General features: G+C 45.1%; 12 protein-coding genes across 12 annotated transcripts; 5 read left to right on the forward strand and 7 right to left on the reverse strand.

Moving 5' to 3' along the window:
* Positions 1 to 53: 53 nt before the first annotated feature.
* On the forward strand, positions 54 to 1760 carry LOC125769300 (brachyurin-like). The gene has a single exon (XM_049437971.1). The coding sequence runs from the start codon at positions 776 to 778 to the stop codon at positions 1694 to 1696; it is 921 nt and encodes a 306-aa protein (XP_049293928.1). The 5' UTR covers positions 54 to 775; the 3' UTR covers positions 1697 to 1760.
* Positions 1761 to 2279: 519 nt separating this feature from the next.
* Positions 2280 to 3460, forward strand: LOC125769299 (brachyurin-like). Its single transcript, XM_049437970.1, has one exon. The coding sequence runs from the start codon at positions 2477 to 2479 to the stop codon at positions 3398 to 3400; it is 924 nt and encodes a 307-aa protein (XP_049293927.1). The 5' UTR covers positions 2280 to 2476; the 3' UTR covers positions 3401 to 3460.
* Positions 3461 to 4416: 956 nt separating this feature from the next.
* On the forward strand, positions 4417 to 8059 carry LOC125772374 (transmembrane protease serine 9-like). The gene is made up of 3 exons (XM_049444021.1): positions 4417 to 5673; positions 6969 to 6978; positions 7034 to 8059. Exons 1-3 carry the CDS (start codon positions 4745 to 4747, stop codon positions 7970 to 7972), a joined length of 1878 nt encoding a protein of 625 aa, XP_049299978.1. The 5' UTR covers positions 4417 to 4744; the 3' UTR covers positions 7973 to 8059.
* Positions 8060 to 8093: 34 nt separating this feature from the next.
* LOC125769289 (collagenase-like) lies at positions 8094 to 10340 on the reverse strand. Its single transcript, XM_049437952.1, has 3 exons — positions 9169 to 10340; positions 8919 to 9076; positions 8094 to 8779 (listed from the first exon to the last, which is right to left on the reverse strand). The coding sequence occupies exons 1-3, from the start codon at positions 9426 to 9428 to the stop codon at positions 8106 to 8108; spliced, it is 1092 nt and encodes a 363-aa protein (XP_049293909.1). The 5' UTR covers positions 9429 to 10340; the 3' UTR covers positions 8094 to 8105.
* A 3893-nt stretch (positions 10341 to 14233) lies between these two features.
* On the forward strand, positions 14234 to 15314 carry LOC125769308 (collagenase-like). Its single transcript, XM_049437979.1, has 2 exons — positions 14234 to 14553; positions 14618 to 15314. The coding sequence occupies exons 1-2, from the start codon at positions 14339 to 14341 to the stop codon at positions 15204 to 15206; spliced, it is 804 nt and encodes a 267-aa protein (XP_049293936.1). The 5' UTR covers positions 14234 to 14338; the 3' UTR covers positions 15207 to 15314.
* An 88-nt stretch (positions 15315 to 15402) lies between these two features.
* Positions 15403 to 20535, forward strand: LOC125772375 (transmembrane protease serine 9-like). Its single transcript, XM_049444022.1, has 6 exons — positions 15403 to 15735; positions 15800 to 16385; positions 18333 to 18434; positions 19399 to 19739; positions 19799 to 19950; positions 20017 to 20535. The coding sequence occupies exons 1-6, from the start codon at positions 15488 to 15490 to the stop codon at positions 20457 to 20459; spliced, it is 1872 nt and encodes a 623-aa protein (XP_049299979.1). The 5' UTR covers positions 15403 to 15487; the 3' UTR covers positions 20460 to 20535.
* Positions 16524 to 17503, reverse strand: LOC125769315 (brachyurin-like). Its single transcript, XM_049437986.1, has 2 exons — positions 17200 to 17503; positions 16524 to 17142 (listed from the first exon to the last, which is right to left on the reverse strand). The coding sequence occupies exons 1-2, from the start codon at positions 17454 to 17456 to the stop codon at positions 16572 to 16574; spliced, it is 828 nt and encodes a 275-aa protein (XP_049293943.1). The 5' UTR covers positions 17457 to 17503; the 3' UTR covers positions 16524 to 16571.
* Positions 17599 to 18638, reverse strand: LOC125769303 (collagenase-like). Its single transcript, XM_049437974.1, has 2 exons — positions 18163 to 18638; positions 17599 to 18103 (listed from the first exon to the last, which is right to left on the reverse strand). Exons 1-2 carry the CDS (start codon positions 18599 to 18601, stop codon positions 17688 to 17690), a joined length of 855 nt encoding a protein of 284 aa, XP_049293931.1. The 5' UTR covers positions 18602 to 18638; the 3' UTR covers positions 17599 to 17687.
* On the reverse strand, positions 20483 to 21638 carry LOC125769298 (serine protease 1-like). The gene is made up of 3 exons (XM_049437969.1): positions 21097 to 21638; positions 20790 to 21031; positions 20483 to 20718 (listed from the first exon to the last, which is right to left on the reverse strand). The coding sequence occupies exons 1-3, from the start codon at positions 21611 to 21613 to the stop codon at positions 20542 to 20544; spliced, it is 936 nt and encodes a 311-aa protein (XP_049293926.1). The 5' UTR covers positions 21614 to 21638; the 3' UTR covers positions 20483 to 20541.
* A 121-nt stretch (positions 21639 to 21759) lies between these two features.
* On the reverse strand, positions 21760 to 22982 carry LOC125769301 (collagenase-like). Its single transcript, XM_049437972.1, has 3 exons — positions 22620 to 22982; positions 22158 to 22554; positions 21760 to 22084 (listed from the first exon to the last, which is right to left on the reverse strand). The coding sequence occupies exons 1-3, from the start codon at positions 22931 to 22933 to the stop codon at positions 21905 to 21907; spliced, it is 891 nt and encodes a 296-aa protein (XP_049293929.1). The 5' UTR covers positions 22934 to 22982; the 3' UTR covers positions 21760 to 21904.
* A 710-nt stretch (positions 22983 to 23692) lies between these two features.
* On the reverse strand, positions 23693 to 24945 carry LOC125769302 (brachyurin-like). Its single transcript, XM_049437973.1, has 3 exons — positions 24586 to 24945; positions 24119 to 24515; positions 23693 to 24041 (listed from the first exon to the last, which is right to left on the reverse strand). Exons 1-3 carry the CDS (start codon positions 24897 to 24899, stop codon positions 23865 to 23867), a joined length of 888 nt encoding a protein of 295 aa, XP_049293930.1. The 5' UTR covers positions 24900 to 24945; the 3' UTR covers positions 23693 to 23864.
* Positions 24946 to 25051: 106 nt separating this feature from the next.
* Positions 25052 to 26455, reverse strand: LOC125769305 (brachyurin-like). Its single transcript, XM_049437976.1, has 3 exons — positions 26118 to 26455; positions 25642 to 26050; positions 25052 to 25566 (listed from the first exon to the last, which is right to left on the reverse strand). Exons 1-3 carry the CDS (start codon positions 26351 to 26353, stop codon positions 25387 to 25389), a joined length of 825 nt encoding a protein of 274 aa, XP_049293933.1. The 5' UTR covers positions 26354 to 26455; the 3' UTR covers positions 25052 to 25386.
* Positions 26456 to 26495: the final 40 nt, after the last annotated feature.

Raw genomic sequence — 26495 nt, forward strand, 5'->3', positions numbered from 1 at the left:
TGTACATATGTATGTATGTCTTAGTATTTCTAAGCATTTACTGTAAAACGTTGGAAAATAATCGTTGTAGACGCTGACCAACTTATCTTGGACTACAGAAAACAAGACTAAACTTAAATTAGTACATCACTACGACTCTCTCGTCCACTCTATTTCAAAGATTCTACATTCATTTGTGGCACTACAACCTCAAGAGGTCATTACTATCTTTCCTTGACTTCTTATTTACCCGTAGCAGGATAGTCATTGTTAAGTCATGTTAAAAGTGACGAAACCATGGATAAACTGATCATGTCATGAGAATGATATCGGACGACCCAACCCAAAATTTCCTTCCAAGCCTATCACGAGGATGGTCCAAAATAATGCGATAATCTAACTTTTACTGTTTAAAGCTAATCAAATGGATTAGTAAATATTTTGCTGTGCAAAAAGTTTTTGGGGTCAAACCTTCTGTTTTCATACATTATGACATACGGCACATCGTAAAACGTTGTTGTCTTTTGAATTATGAAGGCCGTTATCAGATACCCTAGAATGCGATGCGCTAACCAAATTGCCGTAATTCAGTTTGTCACTTCAGATAACTTACTCCACAAAAAAAAAGAATGGTAATAATTCTTTATCTTGTGTGCGAATTTGGTGGTTGACCTACAAACCTCCATTCACGTGTGGTTTGTGCTGAAAAATTTGGGTATAAAAATGGCACCCCACGATCATAGTTCACAGTTCACAGTAGAAGTTTGGAACGAATCAAGCAAGTTGAGCTTAAAATATGGCCATTAAACTTTGTGTGTTGATTGTACTGTTGGGCGGTACCTTTGCCAGCGAGCAAAGTGCAATTAATGGCACGGATGTCGATTGGTCCAAGGTACGATCCATCGACGAGTTCGATCACTATTGGACAAGGCTCCCGGTGGAGTTGCAGCAGATACGCAATACGTTACCAAGTCCTGCGAGTCGCATTGTAAACGGGTACGTTGCTATACCGGGCCAGTTCCCATATCACGTGGTGCTACTGTCCGAATTCACGCTAGGTACATCGTTCTGTGGAGCAACCGTACTGACCAACATCTTTATCCTGACGGCTGCCCATTGTGTGGCGGAAGGTGCAGGAATAAAGGCAAATGGAGGTCTCGCCATTATGGGTGCGTACGATCGTACCATTGTTGAACCAGAGCAGCAGCGTATTAGATTCAATACGGCAGGCATTACGATCCATCCAGGATATTCGTTCGTTAATGTACGCAACGATATAGCGACGGTACTGTTGAATGCACCCATCAGTTACACGGCCCGCATTCAGCCGGTGCTTCTGCCTGAACCAACCGATCAGCGAACGTTCGTCAATATGCAGGGCACCGTGACTGGGTACGGGCGTACATCCACGGTCAGTACCACAATGTCCCGGTTCCTGCGCTACACGCTCAATCCGATCATTACGAACGCCGAGTGTGTCTTGTACTGGTCTGCGTTCTACGTGGAAGATCAAAACATGTGCATGAGTGTCGCGAGCGGAAGGTCTCCTTGCATCGGTGATTCTGGCGGCCCGTTGTTGGTGAACGGTGCGTTTGGACCAATGCAGGTGGGCATCGTATCGTTCGGTGAAGCGGTCGGTTGTGCTGTTAGCTATCCATCCGTTTATGCACGCATCACACACTTCCTGCCGTGGATTTTGGAGAATTCGGATTACTAATAGAGGAAGTGCACTTATATTTATATAAAGCGGTTTAAGTTTTGTTTAGGAATTCTGTCCTATTTCACCTATCGTTGAGCCTTTGTGTACCATTTCAAATCTTCCAATAAATGTAACGTTACGCTAATTAAATGCGTGAACATGACGAAGTGAATGAATATCTTCAAAATTCTCTACATCCTGTTATGCATTTTATCACGATCATCCGAAGAAAGTGCTCCACTGCGAATGTATAAATAGTATAAATGTTTTGAGCGCTTTGATTAGATAAACGACGTTTTGTTTTCCTGTCCGATTAAACCAGTAACCCCAATTAAATTACACACCAATCCGTGTCTGCAAAAGATTACCGAACCTAGTTCTATTTTGAAGTCATTGAACACGTAGATCGATAACGGTTGGGCGGACGATACCAGGGTGGGTCAATCGGTTACAAGCGTCCACCAAAAAGGTATAGTAAACAAAGCATAGTGCTACGGTTGCTAGGTAGCAAATAATACCCGGTACAAACATGTGACCCACCGTGTAACAACAGTTAATTAAACCCGAAAATCATAAGAACTAAACCAGATATCTGACTAGCCGTGCAAGACCTTTGACTGTTTTGTTTGATGGACCTTTTATTGCCCTGCTTATGTACTCGGTGTGCTTATCTCGGTTCGATCCTAGCGATATAATCCGAATCGGACCGATCGGGGAACAATAAATAGCGCGCGAAACATTCAACCGGACATCAGTTGTCTAAAGTTTGCGGTCTCCTCAATACACACAGTACTCAGGATGAAGTTTGCGGGTGCGTTCGCTCTTCTCGGCTTGCTGGCCGTTTGCAGTTTGGCAAGTTCGAAATCGATCGATTTCGATTTTACGCGAGTAAAGTCGATCGAAGAGTATGATCGTTACTGGCGACGTTTACCGGCCGAGCTGCAGTATCTGCGTACCGCCGGTGATCCTCTGCGCCGTATCACGAACGGTCAGCTAGCTGCGACGGCTCAGTTCCCGTACCAGGCCGTAGTGTACAGTGAGGCCGGCGACGGTTACTATAGCTTGTGCGGTGGAACTATTCTCACGAGAAATTACATCCTGACGGCGGCCCACTGTGTTACGAACGATTTCGACCAGGCGGTGACGGGCGGCATTGTCTTCCTCGGTGCCACAGATCGTAACGTCTTTCAGTCAACCCAGCAGCGCATGTCGTTTGTTACTGCTGGCATCCGCGTCCATTCGCAGTACGATTCGACTAGCATCCGTAACGATATCGCTACCATCCGGTTGGATACACCGGCCGTCTTCAACACCTACGTGCAGCCGATCGATCTTCCGGCACTGTCCGACACGCGTCAGTTTGGTGGTGTACAAGGAACGGCTTCCGGTTTCGGTCGTACCTCGGATGCGTCGGATCCCTCTACGGTGCTGATGTTTGTGCGCAATCCGGTCATGACCAATGCACAGTGCAATCAGTACTGGAGCACTACCGTTGTACAGGCGCAGAACGTTTGCTTCGACCCGACCGGTGGACGTTCGGCATGCCATGGCGATTCTGGTGGTCCACTTACGGTGCAGGATGCGGGCCGCAGCCTGCAAATTGGTATCGCATCGTTTGTTTCGGCCAATGGCTGTACATCCGGCGCTCCTTCCGTGTGGGTGCGCGTTTCCTACTTCCGTGATTGGATCCGCCTGAACTCGGACTATGTATTCCGTGCTTAGATTTGCTTAAACATGAATTGCGGTAGTGGTTTGTTGAACTTGAATGATGAATAATATATAATATCATTTGAATAATATATAATATCAGCGAAGGAAACAATCCGTTGTTCATTTAATTGCTGTTTAACAGTGGTGGGATCACGAGGATGCTCGTAATATAGGGAGAAAACGGGTTTTAAATGATTAATTCTGAAAATTCTCACGAGTACTCTTTAGTATCTAATCGTCTGGGTAATCATATTGTCCAGAACCGGAACACGAGAAAGCCTGTTAATAAATCCTGTAAACTTTAGATTACCCCTTACTATAATCTTATCTGCGAAATGATTGACTACCGGAAAAGTGAGATATTGAATGAACGATAGCAGACTAGGTGGTAATTTATGATATGTTTTACACAGCAGTCATGCTTATTTGCGGTGGGTGGTCTTATCATTTATGATAAACATTTTGTTTGCCAGATTAATAAAATAGGTTTCCGGTATGTTTGTTTATGTGATTGAAACCTGCAACAGAACAAATCACATTTCTATCGGATTGTTTATTGTATAATAAGAAGAAAATATAAAGCTTGTGGAAGACTTAAACAACTACATGCTTTTGTGTAAATAAAAACCTAAACGAAAGGAATTATCACAGGTTGTATAGCTAGGAAAATGTGGTCCTTTTTTCACATAAAGATCACAAACAATCAAGGCGTGTGTTGCTCTGCGCCTAAAGATATGCAATCTGAAACACATTTGACGTTATCAATCTGCTATGGTGAATGTCATGAGCTTAGTGGTTTGTATACAGGCTAACGTACGAAGAGACATGGTTCTGAATTGTTCCGTTGTCTATGGAAGTGACAACGACAAAGTGATCCTCCTTTGATGGATGATCGGTTGCTTAATCCTCAAGGATTCAAGGAGAGAAGTACATTTCCAGTGAATATATTGATGCAAACAATTTCGGTAACCGCTATAACGTCAATGTTACTAACAATGAGTAGAGCCCTACAATAGTGTCCGATCGACCGAATGTTTGCAAAGTTCTTAGGCATATACTTAAACGCATCTTTAGGTCCAGGTGTGAAACATTCTAGGTCACTGCTTGGTGTTTGAAATTGGAAAATCCTTTCACCAAAATGAAATTCATCATACCACAACCGCTTAATGTTAAGTATTATCACACCATGATAATCTCGCTCTGGAAAATCCGGTCGGAGTTTTTGATGGTGGCACTTATCGCAACACAATTCAACAAACCGGCAATCGTATCTTGTGATAAACGGATTACCACACGGGGGCAAATAAAAGCTTGTGCCAGACCGCAGTTTCAGTATCAGTAGTCCTCAGAGAGCCGATGGTAAGGAATCTAGTAACCATGAAGATCGCTGGAGCGTTTGTTATTGCCGGTCTGTTGGCCGTTTGTTCTTTGGCCAGTGCCGAATGGATCGACATTGACTGGTCGCAGGTGAAACCGATCGATGAGTTCGATCACTACTGGCAGCGTTTGCCAGCGGAAGCACAGTATCTGCGCCGTGTTCGTCCATCCCAGCGCATCGTGAACGGTGTTGAGGCTCTGCCTGGTCAGTTCCCTTACCAGATTGCGCTGCTCAGCAACTTTGGCGCCGGTACCGGTCTGTGCGGTGGTACCGTCATCACGAACAACTACATCCTGACGGCGGCTCACTGCGTCGTCGATGGTGGTGGCCAAGTGGCGGGCAGTGGTACCGCAATCCTCGGTGCCCACGACCGTACCGTTGTGGAACCGACGCAACAGCGCATCACCTTCACCCAGGCCGGTGTGTCCGTACACCCACAGTACAACCCGTCCACGATCCGCAACGACATCGCCACGGTCCGTCTGAGCACTCCGGCCGTCTTCAATGCACGCGTTCAACCGATCGATCTTCCGGCCCGTTCGGATGCCCGCACGTTCGCTGGTCTGGAGGGTACGGCGTCCGGTTTCGGACGTACCTCGGACGCAAGCACCGCTACCTCGCCGGTGGTAATGTTCACGCGCAACCCGATCCAGTCCAACGCTCAGTGCAACAGCTTCTGGAGCACGGCTGTCGTACAGGACCAGAACGTGTGTCTCGATGCTTCCGGTGGTCGCTCACCATGCAACGGTGACTCCGGTGGTCCATTGGCTGTGCAGGATAGTGGCCGCAGCCTGGAGGTTGGCATTGCTTCGTTCGTGTCGGCACAGGGTTGTGCTTCGGGTGCTCCTTCCGTGTGGGTGCGCATCTCCTTCTTCCGCGACTGGATTGAGCAGAACTCGGACTACGTGTTCGGTGCTTAAATAGTGTCGGATGAAAGCCAAACTTTCCCTCGATGAGTGATGAACATTTAATAGCAGTTAATAATAATGTTAATATCAACACAAAGTAAACTTCATTGCGTTTTAATTCGTTCAACTATTTTTGGGCGCAGGGACTACGATTATGAAAAACCATTTATGATAAGCTTACTAGACTTGATGAAATTACTCTAATCAATGTGGCATTCCAGTTCATTCCTAAGTTCCTAAGTTGTTAAAGACAATGGTTCGGTTTGTTCCCACTTGAAGTATTGTCCAAAATAAGACCATTTAAGATTCGGGGAAGGGAGCGATCCGATGGTGTATGTGATAAACGGTGCCGGTTCTGAGTATCTGAGGATCGAGTATCCGAGGATCGAGTATCCGAGGGCCGAGTATGAAATCCCATCCGGAGGGTCCCCCCGTAGCAAAGACTGACTATGCGGCTACGTGGTAAAATAAGTCTAGTAAGCCAGAAATGGCCGGCATGATCTTAGATGCCATTAAGCCAAGAAGAGAGAGCGAGAAACAAGACTAGGGGATGAAATAATCTTCTGTAATTCAATTAATATTCTCGCACGCTCCAATGACATTGGTTTAGACCTCTCTAAAGTAGCAGACGTTTATCAAAGAATGAAAGAAATGACAAAATGTTTCTAAGGTTATTTAAAACCTCATCCTTGTTGGTCAAAAATCTACACAGACAACACATTAGTTTCTGTACAAAGGTGCTGATCGGGAACAGGTTATATTTCTGTCTGTGGAAATTAATAAATACCCAACATGCACAGAGGGGTCTTGGTAGGGCTTAACTGAGGTGGTGTAATGGCTTTCTAGCTCCTCCAGAAAGGTTACAATTAGAAGAGAGTATCGCGACATGTTCAAAAGATATTCAATGGCCAGTTGATATTCAGGATATAATATATTTCCAACAATTCTTAGATATCTTAGTACATAAAACAAACCTTTAATATAAAATCACGCTACGTGCCTTGGAGTTTCCAATAATCGTCATCTTTTGTACAACAGGCTTCAAACTGCTTAACCTTTTATCAAACTGTATGATAAGGCCAAAATTAATGAAAACATACAAAAAAACCCCACTATCTCTGCATTGCCATATCTCTCGTTGGGAAATTTTCGATAACAAATAAATCATAACCGTGGTTTTTTGTTGTTGTTGATTTGAAGAAGCGTACCAACGTCCCATGTATTGGAATTTCCCAAAAAGACGCCTTGAATGTGTTATCTTGCGTTGATTAATCCACACCTTTACGCATAACAGGGTTGACGTAGTAATTCGTCGGGACTCTGTATAAAGTACCTCACAAACCGTTCTGCACCGTGTAGATCGTCGGTAGAATCAGCGAAAGCAAGATGAAAACCTTCATTGTGGTTGCCCTGTTGGCGTTGGCTGTGGCCGCTAGTGGCGAATGGATCGACATTGACTGGTCGCAGGTGAAACCGATCGAGGAGTTCGATCACTACTGGCAGCGATTGCCGGCAGAGCTTCAGTTCTTGCGCCACGCCCGTCCATCCCAGCGTATCGTAAACGGGCAGGAAGCCGTACCCGGTCAGTTCCCGTATCAGATTGCGCTGCTCAGTAACTTTGCTGCCGGTGGTGGTCTCTGCGGTGGTACCGTCATCACGAGCAACTACATCCTGACGGCGGCTCACTGCGTCGTCGATGGTGGTGGTGCTGTCGCTGTGGACGGTACGGCAATCCTCGGTGCCCACAATCGCATCAATGTCGAGCCGACCCAGCAGCGTATCGGATACGTACAGTCCGGTGTGGCCGTACATCCGAGCTACAACCCGACGCTTATTCGCAACGACATTGCCACGGTTCGTCTAAACAGCCCAGCTGTCTTTAACGATCGCGTACAGCCGATTGATCTTCCGGCTCGCTCCGACAGCCGCACGTTCGCTGGTATGGTTGGTACGGCGTCCGGTTTCGGACGTACCTCGGACGCACTCCCGGGTGCGTCAGATGTCCTGATGTACACGAACAACCCGGTCATGACGAATGCCGCTTGTGTCAGCGCATGGAACATTATTCTGGTTTCGGATCAGAACGTGTGCCTGGATGCTACCGGTGGACGATCGGTGTGCAACGGTGACTCGGGCGGTCCCCTCACGGTAGTGGACAATGGTAACAGTCTGGAGATCGGTATTGCTTCGTTCGTGTCGGCACAGGGCTGTGCTTCGGGCATTCCCTCCGTCTGGGTGCGTGTGTCCTTCTATCGGGACTTCATCGAGCAGAACTCGGATTACGTGTTCGGTGCTTAAGATGTAAACGTTTAGCTTACCTCCGATTATATAAATATATCAAAAAAAACTATACTTAATTGCATATCATGTACTTGATGCTTTATTAGTGTGACTAACTGTCACTGACTGAACTGACCGTTTATCTGGGATCTTAACGATGTTCTACCCTAATGTTTGGTTGGTGCGTCCTGTGTGGAGGCATAAACATTTGGGTGGTAGTGGTAGGCGGTAGTTCTGTAGTGGTCGTTTCCATCGTAGTAGTGATCGTCGTTTCCATGGTAGTAGTAATCGCACTGGTTGTATCAGGCGCACCAGTAGTAGTGGTGATTGGAGTCGTTTCAGTTGTTGTTTGTGGCACACCAGTAGTAGTTGTCTGCGGATTCGGTGGCGTTGGGAAGAACTCGAAATCGTTACGTATGACGACATCCGAGTTCGCTTCAATCCAGGCCAGGTAGGGTGTAAGCCTTGTGTATACTGCTGGCCGATCAAGTTCACAACCCAGTACCGATATGAAAGCGAACACACCGATTACGGTTTGACTACCGTCTGCGTCTTCTACTGTTAGTGGCCCGCCTTGATCACCCTGGCAGGGAGAACCATTGTTGGTGGAAACACAGACATGCGACTCTGCAATGCCGCCAAGAAATTGTAAACTGCAGGCCGTATTACTGATGACGGAACCGTTCACACGGTGCAGATTGTTCAGTGGCAGAATTTCGGGTGAATTCTGTCCGAGTGCTCCCCAACCGCTAACAGTAGCTAGCTGATTTAGGAACAATGAATCGGCCTGTCTCCAGTTAGGCAATCGTGCTAATCTGATGTAATCTGGAAAACAAAGGACAAAGCTGTGTGTTGGTACTCGATTGTGGTTTTGGGTGGTACAATTATCGGTACAGATTGATTTCGAGAGCGGATGTGCGATAACCACCTATCGGCATGTGGAGTTTGAGTTCGGTTTACTTACTGCTAATGTTAGCTGGCCGGGACAACCGTACCAAGGCTATATCGTTAAGGTTTTGGTTCGGAACAAACGCTTGATGCACGATGACGTCGCTTGCCATAACGATGTCCTCGACGTTGGTCATGTTTGAGGCACCCAGTAAAACCGTTGTTGCACCCGGACTGTAGAGTAACCATAAAACCGCGTGTTAATGTTTACTTCAGCATTATTAAGCTGCCACTGTCTGAACCACTAAACCTATTGCGATACTCACTTCGTGAAACAGTTAGCTGCCGTAAGCACATAGTTGACTGATACTAAAGTTCCACCACACCACCGATTACCAATTGGCTGTTGAATCATCAATCCTGCCGCATACGGAATCTCTCCCGGTTCCACAGGAACGCCACCACGAATGCGTGGAGTTTTCTCCATCGGAAGCTGGATTCGTCGGCCGGCGAGTAAGTTGTTTGGCAAACATAGTGTACACGTGAAAAGGACGGCTAGTATCAGCAGTGTCGGACTGTACGCCATCTTGACGTTGGGTTTGCTAATGCACGGATCGTTTATGACTAACCTCCGAACGGATTAGATTAACGTGTTTTATACCGATTTTTTCCGGCTACTTCGGACTCGGTGAGTAATTTAATGGGCGTTCTGATAAAGCTTTAAACGTTGGTTGACGGGCGATGTTTTTTGTTGCGATGTTACGTACAGGGTTCAGGGTTGAATGGAACCTTACAAAAGTTAGCCGTGTACTAACAATGATGTATTAAGGGATAATAATTTAAATGCCAGGAAAGTGATTTTATGCGCGAGAAGTTTATTTATTTAAATGAAAATATTAATTTGAAGCTGATTGTAATTATATTATTGTATCTCTATTTTAAGTTTTAATTTTATTTAATATTAATACAGACGTTTTACAAGAAATCACAATTGAATTTTAAATCTGCTTTTAAACCGAATATTTTAGTGGACATCCACAAAAGACATAATAGAGGGAAAATGTACTTAATCTACAGATTCTATAAACTTACAACCAAGAGAAGCTTTGTTTTGATGCACAATTCATTTACTTAAGACATCCATTTTAAGGTTTGACAAAATGAAAACACTTGTCCTGATATTCCATATAAAAAAAATTGCGAAAACTCGCTATACGTGTGTTTTCAGCGAAAAATCACTAGGTATTGGAAGCGCGACTTGACGCCATGACAGTTTTCTGTTAATGGCGGCCAGGATAGCTCGATTTTGCAGGCAATAACAAGGCAAACAAATATAAATTCAAAAATTAGATCGGTTGAGTGTCATTACATATTGTAAAGTTTGAAAAAAAAAATCGAGAGCTTTTTTATTTTTACAGTACGTACGTGTTGTAAATAATTAATGTGAAAGTAAATACTATTTTTAAAACAGAAGAATGGCTGTTACTTCCAAAAAAATGTCATCTCGTCGACATTTCCCAAAAATAAATTCTATAAATTTTCCAAAGGGGCGGCTCGGTGGTGCATGTGATAAACGGCGCCAGTCCACACGGCCGGACCGGGTTCAAATCCCATCCGGACCGTCCCCCCGTAGCAAGGACTGACTCTCCGGCTACGTGGTAAAAAAAATAAGTCTAGTAAGCCACAAATGGCCGCCGTGACCTGTAAGGTCGTTAAGCCAAGAAGAAATTTGCCAATCTCCTAAGACTATTCCTATTATAGCCTTATCCTTTTTTCTTGGGAAATGTAGCAAAATTTATAAATAGATGTATTTCAATGCGAATTGGTTGAAATAAGTTTCTTTTCACTCAAATAATGTTTTAAATAAAAAAGATTAAAAAGTAATAAAAAAAATATGAATTTAAAAATCTTCTAAGGCTCATTCTTGGACGGCCATGCCCTCAGATGTTTGTGCCAGAAGTTATTCGAGGAACCATGTTCCATACCCTGTTTGAGAAAATGTAAAATTTTCCTCATTTTTGAACAATTTAGCAAAATTTTAATGCGAATTTGTTGCAATAAGTTTCTTTTCACTCAAATAATGCTTTAAATTAAAAAAAGAATAAAAAATCAGAAAAAAATTTTAAAAAAATTTTTAACTCGAAAATTTCATAAGGTTTACCCCTTACGTTTTTTTGGGAAATTTTGCAAAAAAATTTAAATTGATTTATTTCAATGCCAATTGGTTGCAATAAGTTTCATTTCACTCAAATAATGTTTTAAACAAAAAAAAAAATGAAAAATTATAAAAAAATTGAAAAATTATAAAAATTTGACACTTTCATAAGGCTCATTTTTGCGCCAAGTTTTGGCTATAACTCGGTCGGTATCCAACGGATCGCCAATCTTTAACCTGTGGTCGATAGATGGCACCAATGGCTACATTTTCTTCTTGGACGGCCATGCCCACAGATGTGTGTGCCAGAAGTTATTCGAGGAACCAAGTTCCTTATCCTGTTTGAGAAAATGTAAAATTTTCCTCATTTTTGAGTAATTTAGCAAAATTGAAAAATGTGGTATATTTTAATGCGAATTTTGTTGCAATAAGTTTCTTTTCACTTAAATAGTGCTTAAAATTTAAAAAAGAATAAAAAATCAGAAAAAAAATTTTAAAAAATTTTCAACTCGAAAATTTCATAAGGGGTACCCCTTGCCATTTTTTTGAGAAATTTTGCAAAAAAATTTAAATTGATTTATTTTAATGCCAATTGGTTGCAATGAGTTTCTTTTCACTCAAACAATGCTTTAAATAAAAAAAAGAGTAAAAAATCTGAAAAAATTGAAAAAAATATAAAAATGTGAAAATTTCATAAGACTCATTTTTGCACCAAATTTTGCCTATAACTCGGTCGGTATCCAACGGATCGCCAATCTTTAACCTGTGGTCGATAGATGGCACTAATGGCTACATTTTCTTCTTGGACGGCCATGCCCTCAGATGTCTGTGCCAGAAGTTATTCGATAAACCAAGTTCCTTACCCTGTTTGAGAAAATGTAAAATTTTCCTCATTTTTGCACCAAGTTTTGCCTATAACTCGGTCGGTATCCAACGGATCGCCAATCTTTAACCTGTGGTCGATAGATGGCACTAATGGCTACATTTTCTTCTTGGACGGCCATGCCCTCAGATGTCTGTGCCAGAAGTTATTCAAGGAACCAAGTTCCTTACCCTGTTTGAGAAAATGTAAAATTTTCCTCATTTTTGCACCAAGTTTTGGATATAACTCAGTCGGTATCCAACGAATCGCCAATCTTTAATCTGTGGTTGATAGATGGCAATAATGGCTACTTATTTTCTTCTTGGACGGCCGTGCCCTCAGATGTTTGTGCCAGAAGTTATTCGAGGAACGAAGTTCCTTACCCTGTTTGAGAAAATGTAAAATTTTTCTCATTTTTGAACAATTTAGCAAAATTTTAATGTGAATTTATTGCAATAAGTTTCTTTTCACTCAAATAATGCTTTCAATTAAAAAAAGAATAAAAAATCAAAAAAAAAATTTAAAAAATTTTTTAACTCGGAAATTTCATAAGGCTTAAGTTTTTTTTGGGAAATTTTGCAAAAAAATTAAATTGATTTATTTTAATGCCAATTGGTTGCAATCAGTTTCTTTTCACTCAAATAATGTTTTAAACAAAAAAAAAATGATAAAATATAAAAAAATTGAAAAATTAAAAAAATTTGAAAATTTCATAAGGCTCATTTTTGCGCCAAGTTTTGGCTATAACTCGGTCGGTATCCAACGGATCGCCAATCTTTAACCTTTGGTCGATAGATGGCACCAATGGCTACATTTTCTTCTTGGACGGCCATGCCCACAGATGTGTGTGCCAGAAGTTATTCGAGGAACCAAGTTCCTTACTCTGTTTGAAAAAATGTAAAATTTTCTTCATTTTTGCACCAAGTTTTGCCTATAACTCGGTCGGTATCCAACGGATCGCCAATCTTTAACCTGTGGTCGATAGATGGCAATAATGGCTACATTTTCTTCTTGGACGGCCTTGCCCTCAGATGTCTGTGCCAGAAGTTATTCGAGGAACCAAGTTCCTTACCCTGTTTGAAAAAATGTAAAATTTTCCTCATTTTTGAGTAATTTAGCAAAATTGAAAAATGTGGTATATTGTAATGCGAATTTTGTTGCAATAAGTTTCTTTTCACTTAAATAGTGCTTAAAATTTAAAAAAGAATAAAAAATCAGAAAAAAAAATTTAAAAAATTTTCAACTCGAAAATTTCATAAGGGGTACCCCTTGCCATTTTTTTGATAAATTTTGCAAAAAAATTTAAATTGATTTATTTTAATGCCAATTGGTTGCAATGAGTTTCTTTTCACTCAAATAATGTTTTAAACAAAAAAAAAATGAAAAATTATACAAAAATTGAAAAATTAAAAAAAATTTAAAATTTCATAAGGCTCATTTTTGCGCCAAGTTTTAGCTACAACTCGGTCGGTATCCAACGGATCGCCAATCTTTAACCTGTGGTCGATAGATGGCACCAATGGCTACATTTTCTTCTTGGACGGCCATGCCCTCAGATGTCTGTGCCAGAAGTTATTCGAGGAACCATGTTTGACCCTGTTTGAAAAAATGTAAAATTTTCCTCATTTTTGAACAATTTAGCAAAATTTTAATGCGAATTTGTTGAAATAAGTTTCTTTTCACTCAAATAATGCTTTAGATTAAAAAAAGAATAAAAATTAAAAAAAAATATATAAATTTAAAAATCTGCTAAGGCTAAAGTAGATAAAAAAGAATGAAAAATAATAGAAACTCCTTGCTTTTGGTAAGGTTGGTAAGGGTCATGTTAACGTTATCGCCAAACAGCATTGCACCTGACGATTTATCGTAGTGCTTCTATAGGTAATAGTCCAACCCGATGGACATGACGTCTAATCGTCCGATCGGGTACCCCTATCGTTCCACCATTGATAAAGCGCCGGGTAACGGAAGATAATTATCAAACAGCTAGGTAAGGCATTTTATCAATGTCTCCAGGTGCTACCAGGTATGAGGCTCGCGTGAGCAGATACGGTAGGCATCGGTGGATGTACCGGGAAAAACCCTGAGACACACCTCACAACAAACTATCTTCGACGCGTACCTAGATATGATCTTTTGCGGGTATTCTGTCTCCCTTTTCCATCTGATACATCGTCTGGTGTTGCTGTTGGATGTGAAAGTACAAACAACAATCATTTGGGCAGATTGTCTACTGCCGACAGTGTTCCAATTCCTCTATAGCCTGGACCATAATCCGTTGCTATCGATACAACTACGCACGGACCTCGTACGTGTGGAGCGTTTTATCAGTAGAGAGTCAGAAATATTACCGATCATTACACGGCAGCACGCTTCGATAAGCGAAAAGTTGTAGTCGAGGTCGATCGGTGGTCATAGGCGGCATTAAAAAGCGACCGCCCGATACGGTACGCGCTTAGTTTGCGTTTGAGTCCTGAAGATGAAATCCCTGTTCGTGTTCGCCCTGCTGCTAGTCGCTGTGGCGGCTTATGCGCCCCGTGACAAGCGTGTGGTTGGCAGTGACTTTGCCACCCTCGGCCAGTTCCCTTACTCGGTCGGTTTGATCACGCGCATCAACATCTTGTTGACAGGACAGTGTGCTGGTTCGTTGGTGTCGGCTAATTTCATCCTTACTGCCGCTCGTTGTGTATCTGGGTAGGTTGAGTTGGAACGTGGAATTCTGTGGAAACGGTGCATTACCCATTTGTCCTATTTGTAGAATTCAGAGTGCCGTTGCCGTGCTCGGTGGTTTGCGTATCAACGATGCTAGCGAAGCTGGTACGGTGCGCGTCACCGTGACCGACTTCATCATCCACCCACAGTACGAGGCCGAGCCGGACATCTTTGACGTTGCCTTGGTACGTCTGCCACTTCCGGTTCCGTTCAGCGATCGTGTCCGCCCGGTGCGTCTGCCGAATCTGCGTCAGGTTGCGGCAACGTTTGTCGGCCAACAGGCTACCGTTACTGGCTGGGGTCGCTTCGGCGAGGGTACCGCCAACTCGGAAGAGCTTCGTTTCGGACGTGCTCAGGTCATCTCGACGCTTGCCTGCCGCATCAGTCTGCCAACGAACACGATCGTCGACGAGCACGTGTGCACGGATGGTGCGAACAGTTCGCCATGCCAGGGTGATGTCGGTGCCCCGTTGACCATTGTCGATGCTGACGGTATCACCACGCAGATCGGTGTGTTCTCGTTCATTTCGATTCTGGGCTGTGAGTCGGGTCGTGCTGCTGTGCACACGCGCATGTCCTCCTATCTGACCTGGATCGGCCAGAACTCGGATGTCGAGATCCGTGAAGACTTCTAAGCGAGTTGGTCTGAGTTGCGCTGCGGTTCGATAAAAGCACCCAAAATAAACTCCGTCTAATCTTATCAATGCGAAATGCGCTTAGGATTAATCTGGAACCCAAGGTTTTTTTTTGATGATATGACTTCTTCTTAATGGTTTCTTTGCTCTACGACTCGATTAACTTATCGCGATTTTTTTTTTTGCTAGAAAAAGGTTCGATAGATTGTATAAAAATCTCACTAGAGGACACTACTGGCAGTCAGTAGTGAACGTGTTTCTAGCGCATACGGACTGGTGATATGATGCGGAAGCTCTCTGTTATATTGCTGCTGGTCGCAGCCATCTGCTGGACAAGTGTGGTCAGCAGTCCGGTTGTGTCCGCCGATGCATCCAAGGGTCGTGTAGTTGGTGGCGATCTAGCGTCCGTTGGACAGTTTCCGTACTCCGTTGGTTTGATAACGCATTCGACTTCCATCTTTACGGGACGTTGTGCAGCATCTTTGATATCGGCCAACTACATCCTGACGGCAGCAAGCTGCGTCCAAAGGTTTGTGTGACTGAGAAGACTTCTTTGTTTATCAGAACTTATGTATAAGTTATTCCCCCTGCAGCGCTACATCTGCCTTTGCATACATTGGAGGACTTCGGATCGACGATCAATCAGAAGCGGGTCGGGTGCGTCTGCTAGTGGAACGTTTCATTCTTCATTCGAGCTTTGTTGAGGGTGGTGAAAATTTCGACGTTGCCCTTGCTCAGCTTCCACAAAGTGTCGCCTTCAACGATCGCATCCGTCCGATCCGGTTGCCAAACCGTCGCCAGGTACAGGCAACGTTTGCCGGACAGCAGGGCACGGTGTTTGGATGGGGTCGGTTCGGTTCAGGCATCAGCAATTCGGCCGAGTTGCGTTTCGGCCGGGCAGAGGTCATAACCAATTTGGCCTGTCGGGTTAATCTGCCAACGAACACTATATCCGATGCGCACATGTGCACGGACGGTACGCTTACTTCGCCGTGTGCTGGAGACAACGGTGCACCACTTACGATCATGGATGCGGACGGTATCACCACGCAGGTCGGTGTGTTCTCGTTTAACTCGGTGTTGGGCTGTGAGGCAGGCCGCGCCGCTGTGTATACGCGCCTTTCGGCCTACCTTGACTGGATCGGTTCGAATTCGGATGTGATTATTCGGGATGACTACTGAGCGTCGGGTCTTTGTTGGCAGTTGGCTGAAACTCTCTAATAAATCAATGATTTCGAGTACTAAATTTAGTGTTAGCAACAATGAGATTTGTTGTAGAATTTATATGAAAATTTTGAAATATATTACACTGCATGCGAAAACTAGTCTGAGAGAGTCCTACATATGACATCGTGCGATCTTTATTCACATAACGACAGCATCTGAATTGTTTTCTATCCACGTGAGATACTCTGTGATGCGCGTATGTACCGATGGCCAGCTACGTTCGCAACCCATCGAAAATCCGAACGAATGCACACCAATCAGAATGGTCTGCCCGTTCTCGGTCACCGTTACTGGACCACCTTCATCTCCAACACAGGCGGCACCGGTTCCGGTCGATGTACAGATGTTGGTGGAGCTAAGATACAGTGGGAAGCTAACCAGACAGCTTGTGTTGGTGATGACCCGTGCCCGGAAATACAGCAGGCGACGAACCGGAACGATTTCGCCCGTATTGGATCCTGTCCGTCCCCAGCCGGCAACGGTTGTTTCGTAGTTATTAAACGAATGCCCAATGTACAGACGGCTGGGAAGTTGAGCGATCTGAACTCGTTCACTGAGCTGTGCTGGACGCGAGAGCGTCAGGATGGCTAAATCGTTCGAGACGAAGAACGAGCTAAAGTTCGGATGAACCACGACGGACGAGACGGTAATGAAATCCTGCACCATAGTCATATCGTGGGCACCGAGCATGACAGTGATGGTACGATAGCTGGAAACACATCACTCGGTTAGTTTGAACACTTTACTACTCCTTCCGCGCGCTTACCCATCCACACAGTTGGCAGAGGTCAGGATGTGGCGCAGAGAGATCAGTGTACCTCCGCAGAAGTAAGTTTGGGAAGGAAAGGTTACGAGAATACCTGCCGCGAATGGTACATCGGTGGGACCCGCTTCTACCCCATTGTTGATCCGTCTGTCTGGTACGTCCAGCAGTGGATTACCGGTGATTGGAGATATCAAACAGCAACACACGACACCAGCTAGAATGAATCCAATCGTACGATCTGTCGATGATCCTGCCATGGTTGGATGATGCTTCCCGTCTAGGCTTGCCGGACTACAGCGGACATGAGCAACAGGTAACGTCGTATTTATGTGTGGAAATTCCTTGTACGCAGAAAGTTAATAACACATCTCCCATTCCAGTAACGGACGTAAGAGATAAGATGATCAGACACAAGTTTGATGACGATAAAGAGGATTTTATTGCTTCTGAAAGAGCGCTTGCGTTCGATGGTCAGCAGACCTGCCGATTTACGGTCGGATCAGAGCGTCAGTGTTCAGCTCGAGCCAGTTCATGTACTCCGTGAGACGTACGTGCACGGCCGGACGGCCACGTTCACAGCGCGATGCAGTAAACACGTGTATACCGATCAGGAAAGTTTCGCCGTTCTCTGTGACCGTCACCGGTGCACCCTGATCACCAACGCACGGTGCTCCGCCATCGGTCGCGGAACAGATGTGCGTACTGCGGATGTTATTCAGCAGGAAGGACAACTCGCAGCTCAGGTTGGTGATGACAGGGCTGCGAATGAAGCGAAGATTCGGCATCGGCAGTGGTTCGCCCGTGTTCGTACCAGTTTCACCCCACCCCGAGATCGTCGTGATGTAGTTGTTGAACGAGTGGCCAATGTACATGCGACGCGGTAGGTTTATAATTTGGATTTGGTCTAGAAAGGAGCGTGATTGTTAATGTGGGAACACAGCATTGGATCACCACCGAACTTACCATTCCAGCGTGGTTGACGGGCCAACGTCAGGATGGCGATATCGTCCCGATCCAGGAACGAGCTGTAATCGGGATGCACTCGTATATGAGACACAGGCACAAAGTCCGACGTCATAGCAATGGTGCTTGCACCCAACATCGCCGTAATGGATGACTGGCCATTCACACAGGATGCTGCCGTCAAGACGTGGGTCGGAGAAATCAATGCACCGCCGCAGAAACTCGTTCCGGACGTAAGCGACACAAGCAATCCGACCGCCCACGGTACATCGGTAGGACTTGCGATCTGACCGTTGTTGATGCGACGAACCGGTACGTCCGCCTTTGGATCGTAGAAACGACGAACCTGGCTCCAGTCAACATCCTGCGCCGATCGGATCTCACCCGATGCCACAGCCAGAACCGTCGCCAGCAACACTAATGCGCAATACTTTGCCATCTTGTTCGTGCTAACAGTAGACGTACAATGAATTGCACCTGACGGCAGTTGGTGGGTTTTTAGTGCGAATTGTTTCTCACCGATGGAATAAAAAACTCATTAACGTGGAAGTGGTGGAAAATGGTTCGCAGGGGGGATTGTCGCAAATGGAGCTTTTCTTTCTTTAACATCGGTGATCGCTTATCGCAATGGTGGTGATTGGACAGAAAAAAATACATTGGTCGCCTTAAGGAGCACCAACGTCCACTATCGCACCAACTGTGTGGCTAATAAATAAGGGGTTTAATGGCGTTAAGGCGATGGTTTGGGTATGAGTTGACCTGGCTGTTATTCTTAAAAGATGCAGGTGTATGTGGAAATTTTGTTAGCTTGGGGGAGTGAGTGATAAATGTTTGCCTTTTTGATTGTGAAGCACGATGTGCGTTCTTTCGAGGTGTGTTTTTGTAACAATTTTGCCTTCGAGTGGGTCTAATAATAATTTAAAAAGGTCAACATTTCAAGAAAGAAACTCTCAGAATCTAATTTAATCTCTTTCAAAAATGGTTTCTAACATTAATACGACTACAGTGCTCTATCTTATCAATATTCCAATTCTTACAAGATAGCCACTGCGAAATACTTGGAACGATGTGGATCGATCGGATAACTGAAAGTTAGCACAACACCCAGCTATGCAATTTTGACGTGAGAAACTCAAACGCAATCAGACAAACTCTTATCAGCATCGTGTTGCATGATTTGCAATCCTAATTTAAACAAAGCTTTACCATCAAAACAACAGTTAGTTGCATTCCAAGAGTCACCCCAACCAAATCATGCACACACTGCAGGTGATCGCTTTAATTGTGTGCTTCGGCGCTGTAATAGAAGCGGCAAGAGTAATCACTGGCCCGGATGATATCGATTGGTCCACGGTACGATCGATAAGAGAGAAACCAACTTACCCTCGATCGGGATCGATCGAGCTAGCAACGCAGTTGAATCGTTCCGAACGTATCCTGAACGGTGTTACGGTAGCACGCGGAGACATTCCGTATGCGGCAGCCATTTTAATCAGTGAAGAATTTGCGACTTACTTTTGCGGTGGTGCACTAATATCGGACCACTTCGTACTGACAGCTGCGTCGTGTGTCGATGGGTATGTAGCGAAAACAAGTTCCGTTGTGGTAAAGAAACTATATCATTGTCGTTTCACAGTGATCGTGATCTCTCGATAACGGTTCTGCTAGATGCAGCACAAATAAATACAGCGGGCGAATTTATTGCCGTATCGGAGATTATAGTACATCCGTCACCGAGTGACAATGATATTGCGTTGCTACGTCTAAATCGTGCCGTTCGACTCAATGGTAAGTCCACCGCGAATACATTGCAAAAAGACCTGTAACTGATGCGGAGTTGCGATCTACTTGCAGATAACATTCGTCCTGTCACGCTACCGAACCGTAGACAGCGCACCATGACATTCGTCAATCAGCTGGCATCGGTCTCCGGTTGGGGTCGTACGGCTTCCAACACCAACGAAGCGTTACCACTCAACAATCTGCGATTGGTGCGTAACCACGTGATGAGCAATTTCAACTGTGGCGTATCCTTTCCGTTCCAAATCTCCGACCAACACATCTGCATAACGGGTGACAGTGGTAGTGCGTGTGCCGGTGACGAAGGTGGACCACTAACGACGGTGGATGTCGTGACGGGACGCACGTTCCTGATAGGATTGTACTCGTTCACATCGTTCCTGGGTTGTGGTATGGGTCGCCCGACAGTTCATACCCGCATCACGGAGTATCTGGATTGGATTGAAGCGAACTCGGACGTGATCATACTGGACAACTGGGACACAAGAGTGGTATGAAGGCTAAAGCAATAAAGACGAGATTTGGTACTCATTTCATGCAACATGATTGTATTTATCGATAGCCGTTTATGAACGATTTCTACGCCCGAATGGTGGCTCCAGTGTAGATTTCAATCCAGTTAAGGTAATCCGTAACACGCGTATGTACGGCTGGCCAACTACGAGTGCATCCACGGGAGTACGTATACGAATGGATTGCGATCACTGTGGACTGTCCATCTTCCTCAACAACTGTTACTGGGCCACCTTCATCACCCTGAGAAAGTAAAGTAAAAGTTATATCATCATGTTTTATTACTGCACTAAAAGGTCATGCAGTGTTCTTACCACACAAGGAGCGCCACCATCCGACGAGGTGCAAACGTTGGAGGAGCGCAGATAAAGCGGAAAACTGATCGTGCAGCTAAAGTTCGAAATGACTTGCGATCGAACGGAACGGAGCTGTTGCATCGGAAGTGCTTCCCCGGTGTTAGAGGCCGTTTCACCCCAGCCACTGATTGTGGTCCAAACGTTGGAGAACGATTCACCTACCTGAGCACGACGTGGAAGGCGTGCTATTTGTATTTGATCTGCAATTCAAAAACCAATGAATGATTGGTGATAGCTTAAACTTCAAAAACGATCGATTAATTACCGCTGAATCGTGGTTCCCGGGAAAGGGTCAGTATGGCCAGATCGTTCGCTTGGAAAAAGGAGCTGAAATCAGGATGCACCCGAACGTGACTGACGAGCACGAAGTCCTGAGCGCGCGTAATGTCACTCGCACCAAGCAGTACCGTAATCGAAGATTGTCCTTCTACACAAGTGGCCGATGTAAGGACGTTTGTTGCCGACACCAGTACACCACCGCAGAAGTATGTTCCGTGTACGACCGACACCAGCACACCGACAATGTATGGAATATCGGTTGGACCTACGATGACGCCATTGTTGATGCGGCCACTTCGTACAGGTGATGGTAGCGGTTGCACCGGTTCAACGTTAGCCAAAAACCGATCGACAAAGCTGGACGCACGGTTTGCCTTGAACAGGGGACTTTCCTGTACCGGACGTACCTCGGCCCAGTTGATATCTTCCGGGCGTGTAATCGCCGCCTGGCTCAATGCGACGATCGTCACCACCAAAACGCTAAACACTGATAGTAACCTCATCGTTAGCCGATTGTATGACTGAACGTGGATTAGCAACTAGCAGGTGTATATATGCAGCTCGCTAGCATACTTCCCGTTGATAATGATAATTGGGCGACTAATCTTATCATGTTGATGTGAAATATGTTGGTCTGGCGATGAAAGGGAAATGGTTTCGAGAAACACCTTTAATGAGTGACGCATTTACAGAATGAAAAACAGTGCAGACCACGCCTAATAACATACATTACAGGTGTCTGGTTGATACAACTTGATAAGGATAGATTTATTTTCATTGAACATTCGATACAACTACGGCTCAACAATGGCATCCGAATTTTGCTGAATCCAGCCCAAATACTCCGTAATGCGCGTGTGTACTGACGGACGTCCACGATCACATCCGAACAGGCCGGAGAAGTGGAACGAGTGAATACCGACGAGGAATGTACGTCCACTTTCGGTAACCGTCACCGGTCCGCCTTCATCGCCCTGGGTATTGAAAACATTGAGATTTGATTAGTGTTCTGTGTGCTCACTCGCTAACCTGTGTGCCACAACTTACATTGCAAGGTCCTCCATTGTCTGTCAGGGTGCAGATGTGCGTACTGCGAATAAATGTGTGGGACAATCCACAACGCAAGTTGGACGTTACCGCATCGATTGCAAACTGTAGATTCTGGACGGGAATAGGTTCATTTTCACGCCGTCCCGAGTTGCCCCAGCCTGCGGTCGTAGCAGCCCAACTGTTAAAATCATTACCGACCTGACTCTGACGGGGCAGATCGATCGGGCGTATCGTGTCCCGGATTGGAGCTTCCGAAGAAAGCGTCAGAATGGCAATGTCGTCCCGATTGAAGAAGGAACTATAGTTCGGATGTGACAGAATGTTCGACACACCGATAAATTCTTCGACGCGCGTCATATCGGAAGCACCCAGCAGAACGGTTAGTGTGTTGGAGCTGCATACAAGATGTAACGATTTAGTAATGAAAACGAAGAAACCAAATGCTTGCCTGTTACACACCCAGAAATGCACACAGCGGCCGTCAGGACATGACGCCGGGAGATCAGCACACCACTGCAGAAGCTGTGTGACGATGAACCGGATATTAGTACACCAACTGCCCAAGGGACCTGCGTTGGTGTTGCAAGCTGACCATCGGCAATCCGGGCCGAACGAACCTCATCGTCCGTTAGTGGAGGAAGTCCTTGCTTCGCGCGGATTGCATCAGTTTGGTGCAGAGTGCGTACCAACGTCCAATCGATCTTCCGTGGATCGACACCTATCGAATGTACCGTGGACAGAATGACGACGGTAAGGAGTAGTGTTGTTTTCATGCTTGTAACTACTGATTAACACCAGAGACAACTGATCGGTTGTCTTCGAAACCCGCCTCAATTTATGTCAACCGTGACGGCATATTGACGTTATCAATCGGAAATGATATCGTCACTGCGTTTCCGTCGGGTGGGTCAATTAGGGACCATTCAATTATTACGTTGCGCAAAAAAAGTAGATTTGTTGACACCGGACAGACAAGTTGACGGACTGACGGGTTTTGAAGAGAACTAATCCCATGACCCTCGATGTAGAAGTCGAACACCGATCCTTAGGGCAGATCGCGGTTCAGACGTTAGGATGGTTGTTGTGTTACAAACGCAACATGAAATTAATAAATCATTGCCTACAGGAACATTTACATTCATTCTTGAAAGTGTAGTTTTTGTGTATACATTATCAAAAATTTCAAAGCATTTAAAAGCAAACGCTGATAGTGACCTCTTCCAACGTTACGTTATAGTTGAATGATCCCTGAAGTACTACATACGCAATAAGGTGATTGATTTTCTTTGTATGTTATTCTTCTCGTGATGATTTTTATTTTTATCTGATAAGATTTACTCACAAACTTATCAGAATATGATATCTATTGTTGTACTGCTGAGTATACTTGGATCGCTGTTGGGCTCCGAACAAAATTGTATGCAAGTGACTGGCTACATTATTACAGATAAATAGTATGTCAAGTTGTGCTAGAATCTTCCAGAGTTCTAGCGACTAAATTGAGCAGAGACGCAGTACACACTAAAACCCATTTGCAAAAGACCACAGTCACATCTCGAAACCAATAGTTTCCTTGTCCTATTGATACGAGTTTGTTGATTTATTTAGTATCAGTGAACTTTGTACATTACATCTTACATCAATCGCCTTCGGCATGCTTCGTAGCGACTTTGTAGCAGCAAATCCTTACGAGCAGCTCCACTTTTACTGAATGGTAACATCCGTATTATCCTGGATCCAGCCCAGATATTCCGTGATGCGCGTGTGCACTGCCGATCGTCCACGATCGCACCCGAACAGGCCGGAAAAGTGGAACGAGTGAATACCGACGAGGAATGTACGGCCACTTTCCGTAACGGTAACAGGACCTCCTTCATCACCCTGGAGAATAGAGAAAGGAAACAGTTAAATCGTTGGTAAGAGGACAATCGTCAAGATTCCCAACCCTAAACACTTACGTTGCACGGTCCTCCGTTATCGGTGGAGGTACAGATGTGTGTATCACGGATGAAAGTATGCGAAAGACCACAGACGAAGTTGGAATTGACCGAGTCCACTACGAAGTGTAGGTCCTGGATGGGAATGGGTTCATTTTCACGCCGTCCCGTGTTACCCCAGCCAGCGGTTGTGGCAGCCCAGTTGTTGAAGCTATTGCCGACATCACTCCAGCGTGGCAGATCGATCGGACGAATCGTATCCCGGATCGGTGCTGGGCTCGAAAGCGTCAGAATGGCAATGTCGTCCCGGTTGAAGAAGGAGCTGTAGTTCGGATGTGACAAGATGTTCGACACACCGATAAATTCTTCAACGCGCGTCATGTCCGAAGCACCCAGTAGGATGGTCAGCGTGTTGGAACTGGAGCAGAAATAATCACAAAACACTTTTAAAACACCTCACACCTTGACGGTTTGTATCGCTTTTTTACCCAGAAATGCACACGGCAGCAGTAAGGACGAAGCGAGGCGAAATCAGCACACCACTGCAGAAGCTGTGCGCGGAGGAACCGGAAATGAGCACACCTACCGCCCACGGGAACTGGGTGGAAGTTGCCAACTGTCCGTCGGATATTCTCGACGAACGTACCTCATCATCGGTAAGACGCGGGAGTCCTTGCTTCGCACGAACGGCATCAGTTTGATGGAGCATACGTACCAACGACCAGTCGATCGTACGCGGATCTACCGGCGAGGAATACACCGTCCCCAGTAGGGCGGCAACTAGCACAATGAACAACTTCATGGTTACCTTCACAATGGGTGGCAGATAACTAGGCAAGGGACCGTGGTGTGTGGTCCGTTTTTATAGATCAAGCTTATCGGGTTTTGCGAATGGAATTGGGTTTGGGTAGGCCCCCACACGTTGTACATGGATTGGTTCAACAGGTCTGTAGAATCTGTATATCACGCTGTTGATAAGGTAAATTTTACGAATCAGCTAGGCTACCTGTTTTATGATGTTGGGGTTGTTCTGCATTCTACAACTGAAGATTATACGAGTGTTAACCGTTGTACATGCAGGTGCATTTCGTGCGAGATGACAAACTTTGGAGAAGAATTATATCCAAGGAGTTTTATAGATTTGCTAACATCCTCTCATTTAGGGTGATAATTGTCCAAAAATATTTTCTTTCAAAGAAAACATCCCTGAATGGAAGCGAAGTCACTTTCATCAAAAAAATTTTTACTTGTAGTAGCTTTCCTTTCGTTTGGGTTTATTTCTGAACTATTTATGGTCTAATCACTGCATCACTGTTGGTCTCGATCCAATCAAGATATTCTGTAATGCGCGTATGTACCGAAGATCGGCCCCGATCGCATCCGAACAGTCCATCGTAGTGGAACGAATGGATACCGATGATGAACGTTTCACCACCCTCTGTCACCCAAACCGGTCCACCTTCGTCTCCCTGAATATTATAAAGGACAAAATTGAAGCAATAAAATCAAAGATCCTAACGCTTAAGACGCTTCTTGAAACTCACATTGCACGGCCCTCCATTGTCGGTGGAGCTGCAGATATTTCCGTCACGGATGAAGCTGTGTGAAATTCCACAAACAAAGTTGGACACTACCGATCCGGCAGCGAATAGCAGCTGCTGCAGCGGAATAGGTTCATTATCCCGGTTACCGGTATTACCCCAGCCGGCTACCGTTGCTGCCCAATCGTTAAACGTGAAAGCGGTATGGTAGCGGCGCGGTAAATTAGCCACCTGAACATTCGGTGTAAGATTAGCTTCATGGGACAACTGCAGCAGGGCAATGTCGTCCCTGTTTAGCAGCGAACTATACCCCGGATGGACGATTATGTGCGAAGGAATGTTGAGCACTGGGATGATCTGTTCAATGCGCGTCATATCGGTTGCTCCTAGCAGTACTGTGAACGTGTTGGAACTGTTGCAGTAGAATAGAGATTAGTTTATATAGGAAAGGGTGTCTTCTGTATGAAACCATGTCTTACCCAACAACACAGGCAGCTGCCGTTAGCACGAAACGGCGAGAAATCAGTGCTCCAGCACAGAACGATCGTTCCGAGGTGCCGGATATAAGAATTCCCGCAACGAATGGGAACTGGGTCGGATCTGCCACCTGTCCATCGCTAATGCGTGTCGAAGGATCGCGTAAATCGATCGCTAAAGTAAGTCCAACCGTGCAGCACACCAAAGCAACCCACAAACTCACACCAGAGAGCTTCATCGTGATGGATCGTTCCGTTCGAACTGCACAAACTCAACTGAGCTAATGTTGTGAATTTTTCGTCCATCCTTTGTGGTGGGATTTTCCCAAACTTCCCCTCCAAAATCCAAAAACTAATCGTTTGTCATGAAATTCGATCGTG

Source organism: Anopheles funestus, chromosome 3RL (assembly GCF_943734845.2).
Source record: "Anopheles funestus chromosome 3RL, idAnoFuneDA-416_04, whole genome shotgun sequence".
NCBI lineage: Eukaryota > Metazoa > Arthropoda > Insecta > Diptera > Culicidae > Anopheles > Anopheles funestus.

Coding starts and splice junctions, on each gene's coding strand:
- LOC125769300 (XM_049437971.1), top strand. CDS start 776: ATGGCCATTAAACTTTGTGTGTTGATTGTACTGTTGGGCGGTACCTTT.
- LOC125769299 (XM_049437970.1), top strand. CDS start 2,477: ATGAAGTTTGCGGGTGCGTTCGCTCTTCTCGGCTTGCTGGCCGTTTGC.
- LOC125772374 (XM_049444021.1), top strand. CDS start 4,745: ATGGTAAGGAATCTAGTAACCATGAAGATCGCTGGAGCGTTTGTTATT.
- LOC125769289 (XM_049437952.1), bottom strand. CDS start 9,428: ATGGCGTACAGTCCGACACTGCTGATACTAGCCGTCCTTTTCACGTGT. Junction 9,077..9,168: donor GCAGCTAACTGTTTCACGAA/GTGAGTATCGCA, acceptor GTTACTCTACAG/TCCGGGTGCAACAACGGTTT. Junction 8,780..8,918: donor CCGGCCAGCTAACATTAGCA/GTAAGTAAACCG, acceptor TTTGTTTTCCAG/ATTACATCAGATTAGCACGA.
- LOC125769308 (XM_049437979.1), top strand. CDS start 14,339: ATGAAATCCCTGTTCGTGTTCGCCCTGCTGCTAGTCGCTGTGGCGGCT. Junction 14,554..14,617: donor GCCGCTCGTTGTGTATCTGG/GTAGGTTGAGTT, acceptor TCCTATTTGTAG/AATTCAGAGTGCCGTTGCCG.
- LOC125772375 (XM_049444022.1), top strand. CDS start 15,488: ATGATGCGGAAGCTCTCTGTTATATTGCTGCTGGTCGCAGCCATCTGC. Junction 15,736..15,799: donor GCAGCAAGCTGCGTCCAAAG/GTTTGTGTGACT, acceptor TTCCCCCTGCAG/CGCTACATCTGCCTTTGCAT. Junction 19,951..20,016: donor TCGTGCCGTTCGACTCAATG/GTAAGTCCACCG, acceptor ATCTACTTGCAG/ATAACATTCGTCCTGTCACG.
- LOC125769315 (XM_049437986.1), bottom strand. CDS start 17,456: ATGGCAGGATCATCGACAGATCGTACGATTGGATTCATTCTAGCTGGT. Junction 17,143..17,199: donor TCTGCCAACTGTGTGGATGG/GTAAGCGCGCGG, acceptor ATGTGTTTCCAG/CTATCGTACCATCACTGTCA.
- LOC125769303 (XM_049437974.1), bottom strand. CDS start 18,601: ATGGCAAAGTATTGCGCATTAGTGTTGCTGGCGACGGTTCTGGCTGTG. Junction 18,104..18,162: donor CCGTCAACCACGCTGGAATG/GTAAGTTCGGTG, acceptor GCTCCTTTCTAG/ACCAAATCCAAATTATAAAC.
- LOC125769298 (XM_049437969.1), bottom strand. CDS start 21,613: ATGAGGTTACTATCAGTGTTTAGCGTTTTGGTGGTGACGATCGTCGCA. Junction 21,032..21,096: donor CCGGGAACCACGATTCAGCG/GTAATTAATCGA, acceptor TTTGAATTGCAG/ATCAAATACAAATAGCACGC. Junction 20,719..20,789: donor ATGGTGGCGCTCCTTGTGTG/GTAAGAACACTG, acceptor TTACTTTCTCAG/GGTGATGAAGGTGGCCCAGT.
- LOC125769301 (XM_049437972.1), bottom strand. CDS start 22,933: ATGAAAACAACACTACTCCTTACCGTCGTCATTCTGTCCACGGTACAT. Junction 22,555..22,619: donor GCCGCTGTGTGCATTTCTGG/GTGTGTAACAGG, acceptor TCTTGTATGCAG/CTCCAACACACTAACCGTTC. Junction 22,085..22,157: donor ACAATGGAGGACCTTGCAAT/GTAAGTTGTGGC, acceptor TTCAATACCCAG/GGCGATGAAGGCGGACCGGT.
- LOC125769302 (XM_049437973.1), bottom strand. CDS start 24,899: ATGAAGTTGTTCATTGTGCTAGTTGCCGCCCTACTGGGGACGGTGTAT. Junction 24,516..24,585: donor GCTGCCGTGTGCATTTCTGG/GTAAAAAAGCGA, acceptor TTTCTGCTCCAG/TTCCAACACGCTGACCATCC. Junction 24,042..24,118: donor ATAACGGAGGACCGTGCAAC/GTAAGTGTTTAG, acceptor TCTATTCTCCAG/GGTGATGAAGGAGGTCCTGT.
- LOC125769305 (XM_049437976.1), bottom strand. CDS start 26,353: ATGAAGCTCTCTGGTGTGAGTTTGTGGGTTGCTTTGGTGTGCTGCACG. Junction 26,051..26,117: donor GCAGCTGCCTGTGTTGTTGG/GTAAGACATGGT, acceptor CTACTGCAACAG/TTCCAACACGTTCACAGTAC. Junction 25,567..25,641: donor ACAATGGAGGGCCGTGCAAT/GTGAGTTTCAAG, acceptor TATAATATTCAG/GGAGACGAAGGTGGACCGGT.